Source organism: Mustela nigripes, chromosome 1 (genome assembly GCF_022355385.1).
Source record: "Mustela nigripes isolate SB6536 chromosome 1, MUSNIG.SB6536, whole genome shotgun sequence".
Classification (NCBI taxonomy): Eukaryota; Metazoa; Chordata; class Mammalia; order Carnivora; family Mustelidae; genus Mustela; species Mustela nigripes.
In genome coordinates, this window is record NC_081557.1 from 149,219,346 (window position 1) to 149,238,651 (window position 19,306).

General features: G+C 34.3%; 1 protein-coding gene across 4 annotated transcripts in view; it reads right to left on the reverse strand.

The window, feature by feature from the left end:
• WDFY3 (WD repeat and FYVE domain containing 3) overlaps positions 1-19,306 on the reverse strand; it is a 275,707-nt gene that overhangs the window by 132,891 nt on the left and 123,510 nt on the right. For all 4 annotated transcript variants that reach the window (XM_059375153.1, XM_059375137.1, XM_059375145.1 and 1 more), the window contains exons 7-12: positions 16,291-16,483; positions 14,402-14,588; positions 12,145-12,311; positions 5,049-5,516; positions 3,968-4,069; positions 1,443-1,636 (exon numbers count right to left, since the gene is read on the reverse strand). In XM_059375153.1, coding sequence (XP_059231136.1) covers positions 1,443-1,636; positions 3,968-4,069; positions 5,049-5,516; positions 12,145-12,311; positions 14,402-14,588; positions 16,291-16,483 — 1,311 coding nt within the window. The remainder of the gene's footprint in view (positions 1-1,442; positions 1,637-3,967; positions 4,070-5,048; positions 5,517-12,144; positions 12,312-14,401; positions 14,589-16,290; positions 16,484-19,306) is intronic.

A 19,306-nucleotide genomic window follows, 5' to 3' on the forward strand; every position in this document is an offset into this window, starting at 1 on the left:
GGGGAGCGGCTGGCAGAGGGAGAAGCAGGCTCTCTGCTGAGCAAGAAGTCCAGCGCGCAACTAGATCCCAGGACCCTGGGATCATGACCTGAGCTGAAGACAGACACTTAACCCAATGAGCCACCCAGGCATCCCCAACAGCTATACATTAGCTGCATACTTTGCATAAACATAATGCATACAATTCAAATTTGTGCATCTGGGGAATTATAAAATATCGTATATGGAATTTTGGGTTTCGGCAAAAATAATTATAAATTAAATTACACAGGTCTGTGGTTTTGTCAGCTGAACAGACACCTCAAGAAGCAGTTCTGGAAGCAGCAAGAATGGAAACTTAAATTGAGGTCTCCAATCCTCCTCACTGCCTCCCCACCCTCCTTCATGCTCTCAAAGCAATGTAGTGCTGGAGCCAGCTCATACTGGCTCTTGAGAGCCAACTGTTGTATTTTTGAAATTTTATGTGCCTTATTAAAACACAGGCGTGATTAAAAATTGTTCTATAAATTTGCAACTAAATAAGTTATTTTAAAAACAAACGTAGTAAATGCTCAAAGCTTATCACTTCCTAGTTATTTTCTGAATTTTACTATTCCCTATACTCTTAAGATACTACATAAGGGGGCGCTATGTTCATCTCTTCCCAATCCACATTCAGTAACGCTTTGGCGGCCTGAAACAGGTCACAGTGGCAGTATTTACACCATGGAAATTAGTAAGTACAACACAGGGGACCCTCCCTCCTACCTTCCTGCAGTCTCAGAGTCACTTATTAACATTTGCAGAACATTGCCTTAGTATTAGGAGTCAGCTCATTACCCTCTATTGGCTTTATTTATTGATGTTTTACAAATCCATTAAAGGTACCAAGAAAGAAGGAAACTGTATGCTAAAAAAATGTGGCCATCTTAACATCTTTGGAAGGTACTTGTTTTTTTTTTTTTTTCTGAACAATCCCTTCAAATTTACAAATATTCTCCAATATTGATACGCTTATAGATTTTTCTTGTCTGTGAGATAAGTTGTGGGAAGACTGCATTTTAAAATGAGTATTCAAAATTGTTTTTATACTCAATCAAAACAGAATGAAATAAAACAATAGTGTAAAGAATAAAAATTATTCATTGTTGAGAAAGTCACTGCACAAAGCAAAAGTTAATAAAAGAAAGCTATGATTCTAGAAGGCAGCTCTACTTGTTGTGATGTCAGTGCCAAGACTGGGGTGAGGATGCAATGAGAGGGTATCAGAGGGGAAGGAGATGGTGACCTGAGGGCCTCAGAGCCCAGAAAAGACATGAGCTTTTCTCTTACTATTCAGATTTTCATATCATTTTAGACTTGAAGAAAAACTGCAAGAATAGTTTATGATCATGGTAAGTTACTGAGAAATAACCACAAATTTTAACGGTAAGAGAGCAATAACAAGACACTTATTAAATTACCCTTAAAATATCAGTCTTCAACTGCAATTCTGTTGGTGGGGCTGAATGCATTAAGCCCAGGAGAGTGCCCATGTCATCCTCCCCATTTGGAGAGAGCACCAGCTGCTGGATGATCATCAGGGCGTGCTGCCGGCACTGTGGGTACTTCACTATATTATGCGCACATCTTGCTCCTCCAAATTCTCGGAAAATTCCTGACAGAGAAAGAACAACATGGGCTAACTTAAAACCTTCTAAGACACGTGAGATGGATTAAAATTTGATCTTTTTGTAGGAAGAGTAACGCAAAAGACTGCAAATAAAACCCACCCAGCCATTTCACCTTTTAAATGACCACACACAACTACACTATGGGAGGTCAGCAAAGAAGTAAATTCTCCAAATCGAGAAGATTCAGATATTTCACAAGTAGATACAGAAGGGACTCAATATTTTTATGTAAAGGCTTTAAGCTGAACAATACTGGAAATCAAATTATGTAAAAATTAAACTGAACAAGGCACCCCAAGTATTTGCAAGAAAGGAATGGAATAAGTGATTCTTTAAGGAGAAAAATTACAAGGAACCAAACTTTTTGGTGGAGTAGAGCACATGAACCAAAACCCCCCCACAAATTCTGTAACAAAAGGCATCAGTCATTGTACCAAAGACTTTTGTAGATTGGTTTATTTAATCTTCATCCCCTACGATACAGATGAGGAAATGAGATATACAGAATTTGGATAACATGGTCAAGGTCACACAGCTAGCAAATGACAGAGCAGGAGTGACACCTACATAGCTCAGTTTAAAGGTACTCTAACAGCTTAAAGCAACTTGTATATGCCACTATTCTAGTAATTTATATCAAGCAGTTTAGTATTATTTATCTGTATGTTCGGTCCCCCATTAAACTTGGGATTTCCTTCTAGTCTGTATTTCAGTAAATGACTCCTAAGTGAAAAGATGTTTGTGTATTTTGCTGTAGTGGCCACTATCCTATTTAATGACTTTCTATTTGCAAACTTTGTAAGAATTACATGGCCCTGAAGTGAATGTAAGTCACATGCTAAGATTTAGCACATGAGAGCCATGTGTATTTACTTCCAGGTGACCAGTGAGTGCCCATTACATAATCACCATAGCTAATATTTTCTGAACACTTACTATGAGCAAAGCACTAAGTGCCCCAGATCACATAGCTAAGTAATACCTTTCTTAACAAGGAAAGATAGTCATTAAGAGCTTGTTGAAAATGTCTGGCACTCTGGGAGATGGGTTAAGTGACTTTTAGTTACATGGGGTAAGATCTCTACTCTCCTCCAACAGAACTGTTCAGTCCCTCCTGTGTAGCACTAGGTCATGTCATCAAAAAATAATCTGCCAAATAAATCTTTGATAGTACATCCTTATCCTTTTATCTAAGTTAAGACACAAAGATAATTCTTGTCCTAAAGAAATTATGACCTGATAGAAAAGGATGTAAACATGTAATTATATATCATTACTTAAGTACAGTTTTGACTAATTCCAAGACAGAGTTGAATGAATTTAGTAAAGTATTTAAATAATAAGTGTGGTGAAGTTTAATGTGTATGATATTAACATTTCATCTATGGTATAATGCATAATCTCATTTCCACTAACTTATCTTTGTCTCTTTGTATCTTTGTGTCTTGAACACCCAGCATGGTGGGACACAAAATATATTTTAAATATGTGAATACTGAGTTCCTTTGCATTCTGGCAAATGGGCAATGGGTTTGTTCATTAGTTCATTTTCTTGTTCATTCATTCCTTCATCCATCTGTGGCGTCCCGTAACACTTAAAATACAATTCATGTTCCTTGGCATGGCCTGAAAGGCTCTGTATGACCTGAGCCCAGCCTACTCATCTCAATTCATCTCCCCAATACTTATTCTTCTTAAACTGTGCTGACATTGTTGCCTGAGAGGTTTAAGTGCTCTTTTTTAAGAGCAAGAGTGATATTTTACAAATACAAATGGACTGTTCATGACAGAAAAAGACTGAAGAAAAGTTGAGACCAAAGATAAAGATTTAAGGAATCCAGTTTACCTGGGAGAGGCAAATTTTACTACAGAATCATTTTTCAATACTTCTTTAAAGTTGTAACATTATAATACTCTAACATGAATTACTAAAAATTAAGAAAATCACTATAGGAAGCAGATATTTTGGAAAACATTTAAACAAAGTCATTTGTGTTATGTAAATTAAAAAAATGATACTTTAACGACTACTTTAGAAAAGACTACTTTAAAAACAAGGTATTGTATTTTTTTTTAAAGGCAATAAAATATAAGAACATATTGTGAAATAGTAATGACAATGTTACATATTTTGCCAATAAATTTAAAAAGGTCAAAAGCATTTTATTTCTGGATATGATGGTACTATCACTGAATCAACAGTTTTTCTTATAAGTGACAGGAATTTTTCATAAGCAAGAGTCATTAGAGAAGACAAAACCAGAGAGAATACTCCCCACTCCCCCGAGGCATGTGCTAGAAGCTTGTCTAGTCACCTGCATTTGTGTGGGATCCTTGAAGCAGCACTGTTAAGGTCTCCATAACCAACAAAGCCAGGTGTTTTTGGTCTTCAACTGAACTATTGTTTCTTGAGTCCCCTAAGAAAAAGGACCAAAGGTTCAAATCACAAAAGTTGTAAGCTTATTTTTTTCTCTTGATTTGGTTTTAATAATTTAACTATTTCTTTCATATTCACTTTTACCATTAATACAAATTATATAATACAATCTGTAAAAATGATACACTCCCAAAAGTAAGGTCAAAATCAGTGTTTAAAGATTTTATTTTGGGGTGGCTAGAAAGTTACAGTTGTCTAACAAACAGGAAGAAGGAAAATGCCAGCACTGGATGACGTATGGAACTGATGGATCACTGTACAACTGAATCTAATATGACACTGTATGCTAACTAGAATCAAGACAGAACCTCAAAAAAAAAAAAAAAAAAAAAAGGGAAAATGACATAGTATTCTTCTTACAAAAGTTTTCCTAATCCAGGCTAAGGTTAACAGGAGAAAGTTAGATTTTAAGACACTATTTATGAATAGTGCTATCTATTCAAACTGTTTTAATTCATTCACATATTTAATACTAAATGCCAGATACCTCTATGCCTTTATCAGATTAGAAAGGATAAAAAATATCAAATTTAAGATACCTAAGTGATAATATATGTGTACATATATAACATCACTAAAAAGATTTATTTTTTGCTCTCTATAATTAAAAACATTCTGAAGCACCTAAACATCCCAATTGTTTCTAGGAGCTTTTGAAATTCCCTCTCAGAAGCAGAAAGTAGCACAAATGAGTCATGTGGACCATAAATGTTCCCCTCAATTTTTACCTTAAATTATTTTCCACCACAGTGACATATTTCTAGGGCCCTGCTCCTTCCCAATTCCCTAACAGAGGTTGAATGAACAAGTTAATTGTGGGAAATATTCACAAGGGTATCACGATAACGCCCATTTTTAAGTCATTCAAATCAACAGCCAAATGAAAAGCAAAAACATGAACAAAACACCCTGCCCAAACCCCTTTATCAAATAAAGTGGAATTCTGAAAAATGCTTTACCTTGTTCATTTAGTGCCTGAGTTGGATCCTTCAAGAGGGCAGCATATTTGTGCAAAAGGTTTACCATGACCTCCAGAAGGCCCACCTCCCTGAACACATCTTTAAATATGTAGTCATGTCGTGTAAACTTAAGAAGTGTCTTCATTGCAATAATGCTACAGTGGTAAGAAGAGCTAGATTTTAAGAGGATGCTAACACTAATGAGTTCTTTACAAGGGATGTAATTTAAGCTAAAAACGACAAACTCCAGCATCTCAAAGTATTTGCTTTGTACTTCCGGGAGTTTAGAAATCTTTTCTGCAAACTGTGACAGTGTGTGCTGTGACTCGAGGATGAAGTAATTGGCATTGTCAGCCATGTAAATATTTGTGATGGCATCAAGGATGATCTGGGCAAGGAAGCTGGTTTTTGCTTTTAAAAATGCATTCTGAAGCACTGCAAAGGCTTGGATGTTTCTCACACTGTGACCTGAAATGGAAAACAAGAAAACAGAAGTAGGTGTTACATGATATTTTAATCATGGCAAGCTAGTCTATTTAAACAGATCATGAATTGTTAAGGTTTCTCAACTGTTTACTAAGAACACATTCTGTTTTCACAAAAAGTCCTGTTTTTCTCCATCCAACTTCAGTCATTTAATTAAAAACAATACTGTTAAAACTTATAATGCATCATTATGAATACTCCAATTCAAGAATAGTATATACTGAAACACTAGACTGTTTTACAGAAAATAAAGCATATTATGTAAGTCCAGCCTTCTGAGTTTGGAAATATGCAGGGATTTCTTTTTCTTTTTCTTTTTCTTTTTCTTTTCTTTTCTTTTCTTTTTTTTCTTTTCTTCTTTTCTTTTCTTTTCTTTTCCTTCATTCCTTCCTTCCTTCCTTTCTTTCTTTCTTTCTTTCTTTCTTTTATTTTATCTGTAAGATGTACCTTGACTGTAAGAACAGTTACCTCTCATGAAAAGACTTTTAGCCTGAAGCAGTAAAAGGCCAGGGAACAGCAAGAATGCAAGCAGGAAAATAGTAGGAGGCTGAAAATTCTCTAAGATCCAATGTCTCTTTATCATTACTACATTAGAACTTTCACAAATTTTAATTTGAAAATGCATTTTGTTTTCAGGCTAAGAGTGCAATTTCTTCACATATGTTTGTTAAAGCCACTTATAGCTACCTACCAGCTGTATTTTTTAACATCTGATTTTTAAACATACCAACCGAGAAAAAATATCTGTACACCTGTCTCTTGTGAGGCAAATTAGCAAAAATAATTATAAAGAAATTAACATATAAAGTATTTGAAGCAACTGAAAACAAGTGACTGGTTCTAAGAACTGTCCCCAGGTTCATAACTACTAGGAGTACAGGACATTTGTCAGAGTGACCAAAACATTAATCTAGTGCCAAGAAATTAGCATAGTACCTTACAGCATAAGCCGGGTATCAGAAAGAAGATAAACACAGAACTAGGAAAAATAAAAAATGAGTTAGAAAGACTGCCCAGAAATCCTGGCTTGGACATTCTTTAAAAAAATAAAAAGATTTTTTAAAAATCTTTGATGTATAAATGATTTCAATTTTGTTTATCTATAACATAAAATTTCTTCTATGTGTAGCAAATACCAAAGATATATTTTTACTTCCAGCTCCAGATTAATAGTATGCTTGCTCTTTGAGGACATCTTTCCTCTTTATTACCTGCAGGTAATAAATCAAAAACCAAGCTCAGATGGACTGGTGGACATACAAATTGTTAAAGTCTGACTACAAGTGACCAACAATGACAAATAAAGTTAAAGGATAACTATAACCTATATTTTGCATCTTTCAACTAAGTGACAATGTATCAGTTTTCACTATAAAGAAAGGAGTCAAAATGAGCTAAGCTTAGAGTAATATGGGAAAATTTGGAATTTTTCAAGTTTTATCTTCATTATTTGGTTTGAAGTGATGTACTGGCAAAAGATAAGGAATCTTAATAAGCAATCCCAAGAACAAATTATCCACCATAAAAAGGCGAACCAAATACAATGTGTACACATTCAAACAATTAAAAGTAAACATGGATGGCTCAGTTGGTTAAGCGTCCAACTCTTGATTTTGGCTCAGGTCATGATCTTAGGGTCCTGGGATTGAGCCCTGCTTTGGGCTCCACATTCAGGAGTCTGCTTGAGATTTTCTCCCTCTCTCCTTTCCCTCCGCTCGTGTTCTCTTTCTAAAATAAGCAAATAAATCTTAAGAAAAAAAGAAAAAGAAAAAGCTTTCTGCTGATGATGATACAAATTTTTATTAAAGTTCTTACTGTAAAGTACAAGAATATTAGTCATTCTCAAGCATTAACATACACAGATAAGTTTATCACCTTCATTAATAACTCAGTTTACCCTTTCCGTTAAATTTTATGTATCTATACTATTCTATTTGATTTAAAAATCAGCACTAAAAATAAGGTTGGTAAACTATATGTATAGTTTATATAAGGTAGGTACATTCATGTTTCCTCTTTTAAATGAGATAATCAATGAATATGTAAAAAATTCCTTAGTAACAGGAATTTGCTTTTCACAGATGATAAAAGGGAAACCAGTGAAACAAAGCAAATATTCCCCCAAAGTACCCTGAAGAAATAACTGACAAAAAGATAAACAGTGTCAACGTAACAGAATATAGCCAGCCCAACCCCTAAATAGTCCAAACCGAAGAGTTAAAATCTGCAGACTATCACTGCTTCATTCTATCAGTGCTACACACAACACTGTCACACTTGGCTTTCCTCATCTCTATTCCTTCACAAGAATCCATCAGCTCTTATCCAAAACTAGATTAAAAAGAAATGTAACAACAGCAAAGGAAAAAAAACCCACTAAAACCAAAAATCAAACTTAATAAATTCACAGATAAAAATGGTCAGTATTTTTAAAAAAACCAAATGCATTTCTAGAAACTAGCAACAAGAAATCTGAAATGAAATTAAGAAAACAATTCTGTTCATAATAGTATCAAAAAGAATATTTAAGGATAAACTTAACAGAAGATTTGAAAGTCTTGTACTATGTAAACTATAAAACTATGCTTAGAGAAAATAAGATCCAAATAAATGGAAAGATATATATATATAATATATAATATATATCTTACATGGATTGGAAGATTCAATATTGTTAAAATGTTAATTCTCCCCCAGGTTGATATCCATTTGCACTCCCAATCAACTCCCAGTCTCAGGCTTTTATTTTCATTTTTTTAAAAGTTGACATGATTATTAAATTTAAGTGGAGTTCAAAGGATATAGAATGGCCAAAGTAATTTTGAAAAGGAAGAACAAAATTGGATAACTTACATGACTCTATTTTAAGACTTACTTTAAAGATACAGTTAAAAAAAAAGATACAGTAATCAAAACCTTATGGTATTGCCTTAAGGATGGACATATTGATCAATGGAGCAGACGTGAAAATGAATCGCAGATGTATGGTTATACGTGGTCTTTTCAACAAAAGGTCTTGGATAGCCATACTGAAAGGAAAAAAAATTCTTTCCTACCATGTGCAAAAATTAACTTAAAATGTAACACGGACCCTAATAGAAATATCAAAATATGAAACTCCTAGAAGAAAACACAAATCTTAGTTAATTTGGTTAACTAGGATTTTTTCATTATGATTTAATATCTGCAAAATATTTTTTAAAATGGTAAGTTGGACTTCATCAAAATTAAGTTTCCATTCTTCTAAAGATGCTACTAAGAATAAAAGGCAAGTTAAGAACAGGAGAACATACTTTAAAAAAAAAAGTATCTTATAAAAGACTTATCCAGAATATTTAAAGAACTCTTAAAATCCCAATGAAAAGAACAATCCTATCAAACACTGGGCACAGAGATCTGAACCGAAGTTGGGGGATGGCAAATAAGGGTGGCTCAGTGGGTTAAAGCCTCTGCCTTCGGCTCAGGTCATGATCCCAGGGTCCTGGGATCAAGCCCCGTGTCGGGCTCTCGCTCGGCGGGGAGCCTGCTTCTCATTCTCTCTCTGCCTGCCTCTCTCCCTACTTGTGATCTCTGTGTGTCAAATAAATAAATAAATAAATAAATAAAATCTTAAACACATTAAAAGATGTTCGAAATCCTTTAAAAAATGCAAATTAAAAACATAACTAGATACTACTATACACACTAGAATGTCTAAAACAAGTGTTGCTGAGGATGTAAAGCAAACTTTCTCACACTGCTGCTGACATGAGGGCAAATGGGATAGCTACTTTATAAAACAGTCTGACAGTTTCTCATAAAGTTAAAGATACATATGACCTAGCAATTCTATCGCTTAGAATATACCCCAAAGAAATGAAACATCCCCACAAAGACTTGTTTCATATAAATATTCATATAAACATTAGTCATGACAGTTAAATAAATGCCATCAATTGATGAACAGGTAAACAAAGTGCAAGAAATCCACATAATGAAATACTTTCCAAAAAAGGAACAAACTTTAAATACATGCAATCACATGGACGAATTACAAAAGTGAAAGAAACCAGATACAAAAGAACTACATATTGTATGATTCCAATTTATGAAATTCTAGAAAGGGTGAAACCACAGGGTGAAACCAAAGCAGATCAATGGCTGCCAGGGCAAGTGGGAGGGAAGCAGGGATTGAAAGCAAGGGAAATAAGTAAATCTTTAGAAGGATGGGAATATTCCATATCATGATTACAGTGGTGATTACACAAGCATATATATTTATGAAAACTCATCAAATTCGACACTCAAAATGGACATATTTGAATATATGCAAATGATGCCTCAATAATGCTGACGAAAAAAAATAATCCCATATTCTCTTTATGTAACACAGCTATCTCCTTTAGTCTGCACAATAACCTTAACAAAGCAGCCATGGGAAATCGGTATTTTTTGACTTACAAACTAAATTCAAAATGATCTAGCTTGATACATTCATTTTACAGAATACTGCATCAATTTTTCTGAAGAAGACAGTGATATTTAGAAAGGTTCAATGACTCAAGAGTCACCCAGATTCTGACTCTTAGGGCACTGTCCTTTCTAGTTAATCTCGCTTTCGTAGACAACATGCCACTGGATTCTCCCAGTAACCTCTGAAGGTGTTAGGTTATATATTTATTATCCCTGTTACAGATGAGACAACATGAGAAAGATGTATGAGGAAGGTCAATTTTGCTGCATTAATTCTCTCATTACAAAATAATGCTATTGTAATTAGTTATTATGCCAGTATCATAATTGGATTAATTAACCAAATAAAGTTTAAAAGAAGAAGTATGTTGTGACCTATGTATGTTGTGCTATTCTTTTTACATTATTTTTATTAACATATAATGTATTATTTGCCCCAGGGATACAGGTCTGTGAATCATCAGGCTTACACATTTCACAGCACTCACCATAGTACATATACTCCCCAGTGTCCATAACCCAACCACCCTATCCCTACCCCCCAACCCCTCAGCAACCCTGTTTGTTTCCTGAGATCAAGAATTTCTTGTGGTTTTTCTCCCTCCCGATCCCATCTTGTTTCATTTTTTTCCTTCCCAAGACCCCAAACTCCCTACCCTGGCTCTTAAATTCCTCCTATCAGAGAGATGATATTATAATTGTCTTTCTCTGATTGAGAGAGAGAGCACCAGCAGGGAAAGTCGGAGAGGGAGAAGCAGGCTCCCCGCTAAGCAGGGAGCCTGATGGCGGGACTCAAGCCCAGGACCCTGGGATCATGATCTGAGCTGAAGGCAGATGCTTAAATGACTGAGCCACCGAGGCACCCCTGCTGTGAGCTATTTTTAAATTAACTCAAAGAAACAGTTAATTGTGGAATACTCAAGCTACAGTCTATATATTAGCAGTTTTGTGAGACTCTTATTTTTTCCTTAATATTTAATAAAGTGAAACCTTGAACTACTCAGTAAGATATGTCTGGATTTCTCCTTACTGCTCAGAGACTCACTTAAAAAACTGCACATTGAGAGTACAATTGACTACAGGAAACCTGACAACTCCAATCAAAGTCATGAGTTTTCAATATAATTTTCCCCTAATAAATTAAACTTAGGGCTTTCTAGTAAATCCATTTATTCTCACTGAAGAAATAAATTTATAACTGCTGACTTCTATGTTATAAAGTACGAAGATGACATACTCTGAAATTTAAATAACCAGACATGTTGATATTTTCTGCCTAGTTAAATTTTACATGCAAATATCGTAACTGTATTGAATATTTAGTAAGTGACAATCATAGTCAAGAAACCATGAGAGGCCTGCAGGCTCAGGTTCTTTTAGAAAGGTTATTATGAAGTTAAAAAAATTAAACTGTAAAACTAGCTTGCACTCTCATGTAACTAAATGTTATTAACTAAAAAAGGTCCCTTAATAAAATATCACTAGATGAGGAGTCAAAGTTGGGAAATTGTAACTGTACAAAATTTACTCCCCGATCTGAAATAAATAATATAAAGTCTTTGTGGGGCACCTGGTGGCTCAGTTGGTAAAGCATCCAATTTCAACTCAGGTCACAATCTCGGGGTTGTGAGATCCAACCCCTCAGCAGACTCCGTGCTGGGTATGGAGTCTGCTTAAGATCTCTCTCCCTCACCAAAAAAAAAAAAAAAGTCTTTGTACCTGTATTTGTTTAGTTTTAAAATACAAGCATTTGTGACTCAGGCTTTCTATTTACATCTTATATAGAGATAAGCTAAGTGATCAGAGTGTGAATCAAGTTCCAACCACATAAACTGGAAATGTATTAGCCTGCCAACATACAAAAAGGGTCATGTTTAAATTACTAGGCTGTTTGAATGTTAAGATGAAATACTAAAATGTAAATTTCATTGGCTGATGTTATGTATTATCATATATATTTCATCATATATATCATTTTCAAGCATGTGACCTGGTAAGTCTGTCACCCAAGAACGTGCACCATAAATAAAGCATAAACTCTAATGAAAAATAGCCTATTACACCTTTATACATGTAACAAGGAGCAATCCAAGTCAAACTGATTTATTGTCTCTACTTCTTTGAGTGGCTCAGAATAGGAAGAAAACAAATGACTCACCTTTGCCTGCAGGCTGAGGTACTGCAAAACCAGGCAATAAAAAGGGTGCCCCTGTGGTAATACCAGCTGGTTTTAGTTCATTGACACCATACGTTGTTAGGGAAGTTATCAGATTAACCAGATCTTTCAAGGCATCTTTGGATTCTGCTTCTTTCGCTTGTTCCAATCTAGGAAAAGTATCATTTGGTAAATATTTTTTCTCCTTTGTTGTATGCTCAAATTTAATAAGGAGAAATTTTCAGTTTGCATATGCAGTAAGTAAAGGTATAAAGTACTCCAAGATGTTTCTTTGTACAATTTTTCCTTATATAAAGACATACTTTAAAAAATCTACAAATTTCATTGTAAGACACCATAATGAAAAAAAAAATTGTAATAGGCTAAGACCTCATATATAACAGCTGATTTTGCATTTAACAGTGTTATTTTAATTTTTTTTAAGATTTTATTTAAAACAGCATTAATTTAGATTGATCACTAATCTTTGGTATAAAGCACAAAATAAAAGAATTACATTAAATACCTCTTAAGATCCTTAAAAAATCAAAGATTATAAAGTTTCACTGTTTACAACCTAAAATCTTATTAACCATTTCTTTCCGAAGACATTTTCTGTTAACAATTTTTAAAAATGAGCTTCTTTGAAAGAGTTCTAAGTCTTTATCTGTATCTCATTAATTAGTTCAGGTACTCTCGTTAGAATACATTTAAATAAAGTTCTGAAGAGTAATTTTTTAGAACCATATTTCTTTAAAAGAACATTTGGAGTCATTATGGAATTATATTTTGACTGTGGTTTTATCAAGAACACAAAAAAAGGTGCAAAACTATCTCTTTAAAAGAGTAAGATTTAATGGGGCTTCCTCCATAACAGAACTAATTATTCTAATTAAAATAAAGCTGAAGAATACACTTAAGTAGAAAAAGTTATGTTTAGCCTCACAACTCAGACACCTGTTAATATTCTGATACGGTTTGGGGCACCTGGGTGGCTCAGTGGGTTAAGCCTCTGCCTTCGGCTCAGGTCATGATTCCAGAGTCCTGGGATTGAGGCCCACATTGGGCTCTCTGCTCAGCAGGGAGCCTGCTTTCCCCTCTCTCTCTGCCTACTTGTGATCTCTGTCAAATAAATAAAATCTTAAAAAAAATATTCTGATATGGTTTATAAACTTGCCCTTTTTTTAATTGTGAAAAGTTTGGTCTTAATAATAGTTATTTTTACACCATATACAGAATTTTATAACCTGTTTTTTCCATTTACCAATGTTGACACAAATGCTTCTCCTTTTTAATATAAAATCCCTATAGATACTCTTTTAATGGTCATGAAGAGCCAACCACAGATTTGAGGAAAGGGAAGTGGGATAGCCAGTGGGAATCAGAATACAGGAGCATTAATTTTGTCTACATTTAGGATTATATTTCTAGGATTAATAACCACAGGTGAGAGTATCAACATTTTTGAGGCTCTTGACTGTAAGTGATCAATCTGCAGGCTCAAAGGATTATACCAATTAACACCCCCCATCCCGTTACATGAAATGCTCACCTCATCACCTTCTATATCCTCCTCTGTAAATTAAGATATATATATATGCGCCAAAGTGTATTCTGGGGAGTTGCTTAGTAGTAATCGCAAGTACGTTACACTGGTATTAGAAATAAGGAGTTTACAAAATAGTGCTGGTTTAGAACAGATCAAATGATTTAAAAGTAAGTAATGGGCCAGGAACAACTAGTGAGACATGAGTATTTTCTTCTTAATAAATTTGCAACCAGCCATTTTCCCAGGATATGCATGAAACATTTGGGATGGAAAAGGGGGCTTGTGAAACATTTTGTTTTATACATACATTGTAAGATCTCATTCAATCTACATAATTATTCTTGTTATTAACTATATTAATAAACCACTGGTATAGTAAGAAATCCCAAAAATATAATTAAGCATGAAGACTTTACACTTTAGAAAGATGTCAGTTAGCTCTTCTCTCAGCTACTGAAGAACAGATTTACTTCCACACCTAACCATGGATTCCACCAAGTTTGTAGCCTGCATTTGCAAGCTTAAACTCACTTTTTATACTCTGCCTGCAGACAGGAATAAAAAGAAGTGATTAAAGCCAAGGGGATAAGGTATACATTGAATAAGTGATTAATCCCTTTTTTTTTCCCATAGCCCCAAACCCTGCTGTTTCCATTGACAGAAAAGACTGAATACACATTTAAAATATATTCTTAAATTGTGGGGTCTTACCTAAGCAAGAGATCACAAAGGAAATTATATCCTTGCCATATTCGAAAATCATCCAAAAGGGTTTGGGAAACATCACTTGAATCTTTGAGGAAACAAGAAAGCCCAGCAAACATTTCAACAATTTCTAGGGGAGACAGGTCATCCGATTGCTGCATATTCTGAACACACGTAGATAAACATTCTTTTTCTGCAAAAATTAAGAATAAATACGTATTATTTATATCAATTGCTTAAGAAAATTTTTATTCTTAAATAAAAAATTTTATTCTCAATGAAATACTGAATTTTAATGTATCTATAAAATACTAGAAGATAAATGTTATTACACATTCTAAAAGTAAATACAAGACTCAAATTCACTGGAAAAGCTCTGTCACTAAGTAGTAAACAAAGGGTAATACAGAAAATGTTGAAAAATAGTTGACAATATTATAGTTTTTACATCACACTTAGGTGTTTTTCAGTAAACAAAATGATTGCTTGCTGCCAAACAGTATTTTTGATCTTTTATGTTAGAATAGTAAAAGGATGGGGGGGGGGGCAAAAACCTATCTACTAAGTTTAAAAAGAAAAATCCAATCATTAGTTTAAAAGCTCAAATCGGAGTGAATATGGCCCAATGAGATACAGAAATACTTCAGGAAATAAAATTTTTTCAATTATGTTTATACTTATGTTACTCATTTAAAGCACAGTGGTACCTTCTCACTGACTTTGGGGATTAAAGGCTTTTCAAAAAGATGTTCTCCCAGCCACCTGCAGGCACATCTGCAGGCCTAGCCCAGTCTCCCCATCAGAGAGATGCTGAGCCTGGACCCCCAAGCAGGCTGTCATACACTCGTCACCTCCAGACGCTTTCCCAGCACAGGCAGTGTTCTGAGCCTTATGGAGAGGTGCTGGGTGGATGTGACATGTGTTATAGAAGCCCTCATACAGCTGGGCAGGCACTAGGGTGTGAATAGAACTCATTTGTCCTTATGGCCCCTTTTGATCTTTTACTTAAAGCAAATTTTCCACGGAACACTCATAACTTAGTAAAGGCACAGAGGAGTGTGGGTTTGAGCAGAATCCGGTTGACTGATGAATCATGAACAAATTTAAGAACAGAGATGGGATTTGAATGAAGCATAACTCACTGTGATTTATTAGTTGTTCCATGAAGTAGAGTGCAAACTCTCAACATTTTTTTTCTATTATCTTTAACGAAATTGATTTGTCTAAAGAAATCCAATGTCACATAACAAAAGCTAGTAAGATTTAACATGGGAATGTGGGCAAGAAGCATTTAATGACTGATTGATGTTAGGTGAGTGAACAAACAGTTGTATTAAAAATTATTTTGTAAGATTTTCAGGGAAAAAACATATAAGAAGTGAACTATTTCAGATGCTACACTATCTCCTAGTAAGACATTTAAAGGGTAATTGACACTTACATAGGAGTTAAACAGAATGCACAATTTCTCCTTAGTAATGATAAGGAATCCACCTAATTTCACTTATGCCCCATTGGCCAGATACTTACCTATCTACTAATGAAATATCTTCAGAAAGGCTTTAAACTATAATATCACAAAAAAACTTTTTTCCCCCCTCAGGAAAAGAGTAGGGAAGAATAGGCTACGATACCAAACTGACATTCTGATTAAACATTTATAAACAATGAAATTATTTCAACTCTTGTAGATATCCATTGTTTAGAACATACAAAAATTTCTTACATTAGAAATGTCTCAGAAATAAATTTTTTTTTCTCCTGGCAAAGACCATTTTTAATTTGAAATAGAATCTTTAGAAAACTGAGAGATAAAAAGCAGTCTGTCATCACATGAAGAAGAGAAAAATGAAAGAAACTTAGGGCGCTGAAAATGAACATAAAGAAATATTCACCATGAATATACTTCACTACATTGACACTAAGACCATGACGGGATATGGTCATAAGGACTTCTCCAGCACTCTTCCTCCAAGGCAGGTTGTAGGGAGGGCACCAAGAGGTTATTGCACTGAATAAAAGCTGGAGATCATCTTTTTGAGCCAGTTCCTCCGCCGGAGAAACAAAACTGCAGAGTTTCACTAAGATCTAAAGAAACAAAACAAATGTGTATTTAAATAAATGAGTGGTTGGGTAAAGGAGGAGCCAGAAGAGGGCTAGATCTGATTATTAAAAACTCTGAAAGTTCAGGGTTAGTATTAAGTGATATCATTAAAGCCACAATGATGGGTGCTTTAACTCAGGCAATGTTAAAAAAAACAACCTATAATTAGACATGTGTTATACTAAGATAGTAAGCCAGACCTACTTTTATCAGCTTATTTAAAATTAACCAAAAAAACCCCCAAAAAACAAAAAACAAAACAAAACACAAAAAAACCCACCAAAAAAACAAAAACAAAAAACCCCAACTCTGTTTACTATCCTGTCTTCTCTGTGGTATTTTTGTATACTGACTCTGAAATGGAATAAATCAACAGTAACTTTCAAGGTCAACATTTTGGTTTTCTAATTTGGTTCTTTAATTCATAGATTGTCATAGGTGAGATACAATTTTCTTCTCTAAAAAGGACAGTTTTAGGGAGGTGAGAAAGTAAAAACAGGTCTTGAAAACTATTTTAAATTGTTCCAATTTCTATACAGGTAGAAGGAGATATTACAATAACAAAATCATCTTAATTCTGAATCATCTTTCAACTATCTCTAGTAGCCAAAAATCTTCTAAGGCTTGGCTTTCAAAGAAGATTCAAAACTTCTTAAACTTTGGAATGAGAATTTATTCCTTAATTATGATTTGCAGAATACACATTACACTAGTACTCAAAGCACTAAGAGCCACTACTTTTAGAATTCAGCTATGGTTTTTGCCTTCAATGGATTTTTTTCCTGCTTATCTTGTCTCAGCATCAGAAGTTAACTTTTCTTCTCCTTGCTAAAATTTCTTTTCTAAATATTCAAAAATATCTATCATAATGAATAAAGTAACTATAATTTATGTAAATTTTATTCTCTTCAAAGAAATGTGCTTCATGAAATTTGAGTATTTTAGCATCTGTGAGGAAACTGCTAAATATACAAAAAGTATTTAAAATATGTTTTGTCTGAGAAAGTTAGGTTTTTATTTCTCTTATTTCCTTCAATGCAAAAGTTTACTTAAATAGAAGGGCTTTCTAATTCATAGTTGCCAAATAGGAGGAAAGGGGGAATAAATGACCAAGAATACAGAGAAATAAGGTATTTACAAAATAAGGCATTCCCCCTGACACACACAAAAATGCCTGGAGAAATTGCTGGATACTGATTTAATATCTATAATAGGTTATTAACTTTCCCCATACATGTCAAATGTAACCCAAAATATAAAATGAAAAAAAGATCATCAACTGCAACAAAATTTATCTACCTTCAAAAAAGTACATCACTGAATATACTTTTCACTGGTTCTCACACTACCTTATGTGATTAGAGAAGTATGTCATTTCTCTAATTTGTAACATAAAAACAAACTTGAAAATAAAATACTTTCTCCAAAACAAATCTTTCTTCTCAAAAATGAACTGGATTTAATTCCTTAAATTTGTTGATTTTTAAAATAACTAGCTCTTAATCTTTAAAGGCAAAAGGATTCTCAGAAATAATCTCATGTAATCCTTTCATTTTATAGAATAGAAAACCAGTCTATATCTCATTCATCTTCTCCTATATACTAACCATTTCTATTTGTAGGGACTCTGTTATTAACTCTAGCCAAGTGTGGCAGAAAATAACTGGCCAAATCAACACAACTACAAAAAAACCACAAAACAAACAAAACAACACAGTGAATGCTTACATCAACCAGTACCAATGCTAAGGACCCAGGAAACCAACTATCACATAACATAAACATACGGATTTCATGTATCATAAACAGTATGTGTTCTGAAAACATTTGGTAAGTCTGTCCCTACTGGCATTCTAGACAAAGTGGCGACCACAGTGTCCTGTGAGGAGAAAATGAAATAAGGAAGTGGTGCTAAAGGAGCATTGGATTAGAAGGTGGGAAGAGCCAGGACCCCATCCCTGCCATACAACTGCTGTGGACTACAGCCTCAGCTATTAGCTTCTGTAACTTTAAACGGAGAGTTTCATCCAAATTCTTGTTGAAGTTCCTTTTGGCCTTAACATTCAATGGTTCCAATATGCTGAAATGAATCTCACATTCATTTGGAAACACCCACGGCCTTCAGATACAGAAAACATTTTTTTAAGTTTTAGAAGAAATCTTTGCTATACTTAATTAGCATTAAAAACACAAAATTCAGCCTCCGTTTATTGCCAAAGGTATTAATTAGTTCTTTAGAAGAGCTTTATTGAAATAGGGTTACTAGCCTATAAGCAAAGACTAACCCACTACATTCATTAGCAATGTCTTTAAGCAGCTTTAATTCCTATGGGATTTACTCCTTTGTTTATTCCCATTGCTTTTCTCATCCAATCTAATTCAGGACTCAGATAAACATAACTTCTAATCCTACTTCTGCCATTTGCTTTCATCATCATTTTGTGGAAAAACAAAACCTCTGAAGTCATGGGATGCCTTCCAAATGATATGAGATAATAGATTTACCTAAATACTAGCAAAAAGTATCTAAGAAATCCAGTGTTCAATAAATATTTGTTGAATTAGTACTTTATTGATAATCTTGTCTTTTCCTTTTTTTGTTGTTTTTTAAGATTTTATTTATTTGAGAGAGAGTGAGTGCACACATGTGTGCATGAGCTGGGGTGGGAAAAGCAGGCTTCCTGCTGAGCAGGGAGACTGACCTGGAGCTCAAGCCCAGGACCCTGGGATCATGACCTGACCTGAAGGCAGATGCTTAAACAACTGAGCCACCCAGGTGCACTGTGTCTTTTCCTTTCTAAGACCGC